At 43.5% G+C, this 7,762-nt stretch overlaps 1 protein-coding gene across 1 annotated transcript; it reads left to right on the forward strand.

Annotated features, from left to right (window-relative positions):
• The first annotated feature begins 699 nt into the window (after nt 1–699).
• Nucleotides 700–5,057, forward strand: hapstr1b (HUWE1 associated protein modifying stress responses b). The gene is made up of 4 exons (XM_053419136.1): nt 700–1,195; nt 2,812–2,892; nt 2,994–3,269; nt 3,376–5,057. Exons 1-4 carry the CDS (start codon nt 1,006–1,008, stop codon nt 3,612–3,614), a joined length of 786 nt encoding a protein of 261 aa, XP_053275111.1. The 5' UTR covers nt 700–1,005; the 3' UTR covers nt 3,615–5,057.
• Nucleotides 5,058–7,762: the final 2,705 nt, after the last annotated feature.

Consider the following 7,762-nt stretch of genomic DNA (forward strand, 5'->3'; position numbering starts at 1 on the left):
ACAAACACACACACATAGTGACTTCAGAGGACATTACATTCACTTACATTGATTTCAGGAGATTTATTCTAAACATAACCATGGTAGCTACTTGGCTAACCTTAACCTTAACCTAAAACATGTCTCCACCTTTAAATTCAATACTCATGTTACGGGGAATTACTTTTTCTCCCAATAAGGGAGACAAGTCCCCATAATGTGACTGTGTAAACAGATTAAGGTCCCCACAACATGAGTAACACACATGAGTGTACTTCTATTTCAGGGAGGACACACATTGACATAATACATTCCGTAGAACTTAACCATACAAACTAGAATTTTAACACCAATCTAGACCTAACCCTAACCTAAACCGAATTCTAACCCTAAACTATACCTAGCCCTAACCTAATTCTAACCTAAACCTAATCCTAAACCTTAAAATCAAGGCTCAACCCTGAAACAGCCCTCTGAATTTGTGAGGACGGGTCGAAATGTCCTCACATTCCAAAATGTCCTTACTTTGTAAGGACATTTGCTCAATATGGGCCTCACAAAGGTATAATTACCGGAACATGGACAAAAACACACGCGCATTAATGGGCGGAGTCAACTCTGTTTTTCTCTTGACCTTTTCTCTCTCCTGCCCCTCAGCCAATCAGGCTTCGTGGTTTGCACGGGGGACCACCCATAAAAAGTATTTCCGGCCAATCCCCGCTCGGTGCAGCGACGGGCTGGGCGTGTCTGGCAGCGGAGCCCTTTAGATGTTGTCATCGCGGTCGCTTGTTCGGTTTGTTTCACGTTGAGCTTCGGACGAGCTTCGTGGAAAGAATCGAACAATGTGGCTCTAACCGCTGTTTCACTTCCCCCCGCGCCGCTAGCGACGTTTTAAACGTGTTTCTCTAACAGCGCGCACAAGGACAACGGTGATCAGACCCCCCCCCCCGAATTCCGAACCATCCAGCACACCGCACCGACGGGCTAGCTCCAGAAGCTAACCGGCTAACGCCTAGCGCCTTAGCTATGGAGGAGAGGAAGGAGGAGGGGGAGATCCAGGAGCACGGCCCCGAGCACTGGTTCTCCAAGTGGGAGCGACAGTGCCTGGCCGAGGCCGAGCAGAGCGAGCCGAACGAGGAGGAGTCGGAACAAAGTCAACAGAAGCTGTGGCACCTGTTCCAGAACTCGGCCACCGCCGTAGCTCAGCTCTACAAAGGTCCGTACCAAAGCTAACTGTCAGTGCTAATGCTAATGAACGCTAATCCCGCTAGCTAGCGACACCGCCGGCCACAGAGACACAAAGGGCACCGGCTAGGCTAACGGTGTTAGCTCCTAGCAGCTGTTTCCCCAGCAGCGCCACCAGCGATGCTAGTGTCCGCTTGTGTTGGGTGACACCTACATTTATATGCGTCCATCAAATTCCCGAGTTCACGTGTTTGTTAATTCCTCCATGTTGTGACCCGGGTTCCGGAGCTAGTTCACCGGGGCTAACGTCAACTAGTAGCGAGGGCTAGCAGCCGGTGACCGTGTCAGACTGAGGGATATCGGGGCTGGATGTGGTTCCCGGTGGCCTGGAGCTGACAGGGAGACCTCCGGGGATAGATAACAGATTGTAGCGTAGCCCCACGAAGAGGCTCTCGAGCCCCGGCTCTCTAACCCCCCAGTGGTGCGTGTGTGTGGGATCATTGTTTCCAGCACATACTGGTCCTTTGACTCACACTAAAATGTTTAGTCCACCCGTTAACAGTAACCCAGCTCAGTCAAAATGGCGATACAAAGGGAGGAGTTCCTCCGGCTGAAAACAAACTCGATTGTTGACGACTGAAATACAGCGATAATTCTTTTGCGGTGCAGAACTGGATGTTGATGAGTTATTGACACAGACATTTTGTGCCAACACGTAATCCAATAGACTTAACACGGTTTGCAGCTGTGTGTGCAATATCCAGAACAAAATGGCGAGATGGTTATCTTGAATGTTGTCTTCTTTAAGTCTCCAATCAGCTGCTTTACCGTGACACTGACTTTGAGTGATTTCTACAGGAAATTGTTCAATCGACTTCTGCTATTCGCTCATATTGAAATGGGAAGTAAACATAGAAACGCAGACTGTAGTTTGGCTAAAGAGAGGAACATGTCCACGGTTGTTTTTGGTTCATTTTTTCCAGGCAGATTATATTTGAATCCATAGTTGCATCATCCTTTGCATTATTGTTTTACAGCCACTGTGGTCATCCTTCACTTAGTCTGGAAATCTTGCTCAGTGAGATGCTTCAGCTTCCAAACTCCCACCAACCTCCCTCCACTGTATGTTTAGAATAGCTTCTTAAAATTATACACCTCTGAGTGAGTCATTTCCAGGGGAACCCTATAGCCCGCTCCTGCAGGTTGGCTGTATATAACTGCAGTCAGTGTTTAAATAGTGCAACTCAGGCCTTCACCTATTATAAACATACACGTTTTGTTGGTAAACATTGGCGGAAGTCAGCAGCTCTTTATTTATACTGTTTATATACTGCTTCTCTTAGAGCACCACTGCAGTTATTTTTTACACTGATTGGTTCAGACCTGCTTAAATCACTTGTCACTTTTTGCATAATTACACTGTTATTGTTAGGCCTATGAACTACTTTGTACAATAAGACTTAAAGTAGCCCTGGGAATTATATCCCAATTACTTGTCTCCTAAACGAGTGAGGGTGGTTTGACTGTTTTTGCTCGAAATTACTCCAGAGAGGACATTTGAGTTTTGCAGGAGGAGCTTGGTCTTTATGCAGCAGCGTTGACATTTTAAAGTTTCTGTAATAAAACCTCTTTGCATCTCATTTACAGACAGAGTTTGTCAGCAGCAAGGCCTCTCTCTCTGGGTGCCCTTCCAGAACGCAGCCACAGCTGTCACTAACCTGTACAAAGGCAAGTACCCGTTTCCTCGTTATTTTTCAAGCCCTCAATCAGTTCAAGTATTTAAATGGCTTCAGATTTCCCTAACAGTATTTGTCCTTGTCTGTCATCAGAGAGTATGGAGGCCCGTCAGCGGAGCTATGACCTGGGCATACACTTAGGCTACCAGCGCAGAAATAAGGAGGTTATTGCATGGGTAAAGAAACGCAGAAGAACGATCAGGCGAGAGGATCTCATCAGCTTCCTGTGTGGCAAAGTCCCCCCCCCAAGGACAGGTCGGGCCCCACCTAGGGTTGCCATGGTTTCTGCAAGCCGACCAGCGCCCCCTGAGACAGGCAGCTCTGTGGAGACCGACCTGCAGCCCTTCAGAGAGGCCATTGCACTGCACGGTATGTCGAGAAGCTTTGTTCAGTTAGCATCTGTTTCATTAGCGTGATGTGATGCTGGATTGCATACTGTATGCTGTAGCCTTATTCCATTTTTTGGTCTTTCCAGGTCTTAGCGGTGCCATGGCGAGCATTTCTGTGCGCTCGGGTCCTCCTGGTTCCCCAACCCATCCTGCCCAGTCCCTCAGCCGGCGTAGGAACGGCCTTCATGACGTGGACCTCAACACCTTCATCGCTGAGGAGATGGCGCTTCATTTGGATTCCACGGCCAATCGCAAACGCGGCCCTGCCCCCTGTAGTGACGTCATCACAGACTCACCCACTCATAAACGTAACAGGATGCTCTGAACTTTTCCTACACCACTAATCCCTCCTCTGTCCTCTCCTCGGTGGCCGACTGGACAGCTGGTGTGGACTGATGCCTTGGCCAACCATTGAAATCTTCCTCCTATTCATCTTAGTTGCAATGCTACAAATAAAGAAAACTTTCCTTATTACCAACCCACATAGTTCTCCCCTTCTTTGTTTCCCACCACCTGACACCTGTTGTCTCAGACATCCGCCATGTTTGGGTTGTAGTCTTTATGAGAGTATGTTTCTTTCCTTTTTGTTTGGTTTCCCACCGTAGACCTAATACAGAAGCAAGCACATGTCACTCTTTAAATCCTTAAACTGCAGATTGTTGCATTTAGACATTGTTTATGGCCGGGTTCCTTTGTGCTTCACATCCAGTTATCAGATGATCCGGGCTGTAGCCTTCTGTTTGCTGTCCTCTTCCCCGCCTCCCTCAAATGTACTTCCTGCTCCTCTGTGGAGTGCTGGCCAGACCAGGCTGGACTGAAACTCGGGCTCCATGGGGCTGAGCGTCCCTGCTGTGTGGCTCCACTCACAACGCTTGTCAGCGTGTTTCTCATTCTGCTGCTGCTTTGTGTTTTTTGCATATCTGACAGCAGAACTGCCACTTACTGTGTTGTACTCGTCTTTGCCTTTGAGAAAGCTGCTACAGTATCTCTGGTTGTTGTGCAACAGTGAGTGTGTGTGTTTGAGTATGTGTGTGTGCGCTTGTGGATGCAGGGTTCTGCATCAGCACCCACTTGACCCAATTTTCTGTTTTACTTAAATTCATCCTTTTTCTCTTTAGTTGCTCTTTGCAGCCCAAACCAGGGTTTTATCACAAAGCAGGTCCGATTCACACAGGTCGTGGTTCTCAACTTGAATGGTGGGATGACGAGAGTAAGCAAGATTTATTTTCAACAGTTTTCTTTGCTCAAGAACCATTGTCCCAAATCGTATTTAAGTTTTTGTATTTAGTTTCCAATTACCGAAACATTTAGTCTCCCTCTCAGCATTGGACAAAGACGTGTTTGCATAAAGACGAGTATCAGTGTTTCAAATCTTGCATTTTACCGACATGTTTACGTTTGTCCCACTGATAAGAACCCAAACAGATGCTTTGTTTTCATTCTGTCTCTTGTACTTCAGAAACGACACTTGTGATTTCAGCTTTAAACAGAAGTTACCTGTTAATTTACAGGGGGCCAACGGCTGTGATACTTTGTTTTGTCTCGCCAGTTCATGGACTATTGGTTGTGATGGCTGGACGAGGCAAGGGCCACTGTTTTTTTTGCTAGTTTCACACACTGCTTTGTGATACAATCTTGTGTAATGTGTGTAAATAACATGTAGGTGCTGTTATATGTGGTACATATTGTAAAAAGAAGTGCAAATCCATTGGGATGTCCATGTACAATAACAATTCTGACATTAAAGAAAAATAAAGAGTTTAACTAAGTTGTCTGGTTTGTTGGATTGGATGTTCCACCGTAGAACTTTCACAGCAGCAGCCTTTAATGACTTTAATCAAGGTTCTGTTCTATAGGAGGAAAACCTTTACTGATGTGACTACTCCCCTCATGTCAAAATGGCTGCTGAGAAAACCATATGTCTATGATTAACATCGCTCCGAGTGCATTGTCCCTTTTGGTTCTTTATTTTCTCACCTTGAAAGAAACCGGCTGTCAGTGTATTGTCATAATTTTTTCGAAAGCAGGCGAACCAGGTTCTGCTAAAAGGAAAATGTGTGTTTATCACTGTTTATGCTTCACAGTGGAGGTTGTCAACAAACTCAACAATTCTGAGAACAATGTGTAGTTTACCTTTTCCAACACACGAGGGCGACACAGACTGCGTTGTATCTTCTGAGCTAAACACACACGCACAGGGACCTGAAATGCCACAATAATAGAATGATAATAAAATATTGATCATATAAAATAAGTACTGTTCCATTCAAATATTGATTTTAACATGTGGAAGTACATTTAAACAGTCAATTCAAAGTGCCTTACATAAGGTGACACACAAAAAAACATTTAGATAGAAATTCTAATAGAAGTCAAATAAAAAAGATCTAAAGTTCAAAAGACATTGATGATTGATTAAAAGATAGAGAGGAAGTCAGCCCTGATTTAAAAGAACTGGGAGTTCTGTCCTCATAATGAAAGAAGACTGGTCCCAGACGACCTGAGGGGTCTGGATCACAGCAAACCAGACAAAACTAATTTATTTTACTTCAGTGTAAAGATCCGACAACGGCAATGATCCAATTCTCTTTGTTAATCTTTGTGAGGACTTGCTTCGGGAATCTACTGCAGCTGTTGGATACATTTTTCAGAGAGGCCTATAAACAAACTCTAATCCTAATGTAATTGAACTAGTAATCAGTTTGAAAACAGATTTTTAAATAATTTGACTTATTTTCACCTTGAAATTTACCCTTTTAAAGAAGGGCGAGATGACAGAAGCTTTCAGAGCCTGTGGGAGCACAACACAAGAGATGTCTTGACAATCTCTGGAAGATCTGATGCCGTGAAATGAGGAATATGTGTGAAGAAGCCAGTTGACAGAATATCGAGGCAGCAGGAATTTCAGATGTTGAAAGTTGGTTTTAAATGCAAATGAGTTGCTTGTCTGTTTCTCTAAAAGTTTCATCGCAGGCCCAGTGGACAGAAGTTCAGGGATCACGGACACGGCAGTATTTGTCAGCCTGTTGATGGTAGAACGTCCTCTGATACTCCAGATTGTCTTTCTTCAGTCTTTCTTCAGTCCAACCAGAGATTTGATTCTTTTTTTCCTTTTTTTTGTTAAAGCCCATTTTAGTCCCAACAGACTCATTTCTTTGCTTTGTGCTTGTTAATGAGATTTTTCTTCTCAGTCGATTCTTAGTTCCATAATTCGTTTTTCTGTCAATCCAAATATATTTATCCTTCCAAAATGTGGAAGATTAATTTGGCTAAGTATTATTTCCACACTGGGAGATTTGCTGAAGGACAAATCAAGATTATATAACAATTATATAAACTATCAGAGGGAAACAAGTCAAAACTAATTAGGGGTAACAGAGAAGCTCAAACTGTTATAACTACTGATTTAATCTGTGGCCTTTCAGCAGTTACCTTGTGTGTCAGTCACACAACTGATAATGAGTTTACGTATGCATTAACATCTGTTAACATCATGAATTGAATATATTCTGAGTCATGTCCTCTTGTTTTCAGGCTTCAAATCTACAGATTTCAATGACCAATCCTGGAAATCACGATGAAAAACAAAGGAAAAAACGTTCTGCCTTAAGTTTGAATCAAAAATGATTCATCAAAAAACCCTGAAGTTAAACGATCGGATCTTTTTCCAAATCTATCGTCCAAATCAGCCACAACCATTCCCAACAAACTGATATTCTAAAACACTGTTTTGTTGTATGTCTGAGACAAACGTTTCCAACATACATACATCACTGAGACACTCTATAACTAGTGGATTATGATATTCTATACGCTCGTTCTTTAACTGCATTTGTTAGTGGTCCAAGATCTCCCAATGATATGACAGTATTCTCCTTGAATCAATAATATGCAAAGCATTAAGAGTTCAAAATGTTGTACTCGACTTTAAACATGAATAAAAAATGATGACACCCTATATGCTCCACAAAATCATTTCAATCAACAAAAGAATGATAAAACCCCGCCCCCTTTCTGATCCCCCTTTTATTTTGAAGGGGATATTTTATGCAGTTTTTGGTTTTTAATTAAAATGCACTTTTTGGTTTTTAATTAAAATGCAGCTAACTGAGGGTAAAAGGCATCGCCCCCTGCTGGTCGTTTTGGTTTATCATTAAAGTTGTGTTATTGAGTTGACAAACTGTGATATTCTGTACTATCTCAGGTTCTAACTGCGCCATCAGTTCATTCAATACATTTGAGAAAAGGAATTTGGTTCTTGTCTTGTCATTAAGAGGTGATGGTGGGTCCTGAAGCCAGACCAGCTGAGAACCACTGCTTTAGAAGGAGTCTTTGGTTCCATGTCTCCCTCTGATCTGACAGCAGGTTTGACCTCAGTGCCAGCAAACACACACACACACACACACACACACACACACACACACACACACACACACACGCACACACACACGCACGCACACACACACACACACG

This window comes from Pleuronectes platessa, chromosome 3 (assembly GCF_947347685.1).
Source record: "Pleuronectes platessa chromosome 3, fPlePla1.1, whole genome shotgun sequence".
Lineage (NCBI taxonomy): Eukaryota > Metazoa > Chordata > Actinopteri > Pleuronectiformes > Pleuronectidae > Pleuronectes > Pleuronectes platessa.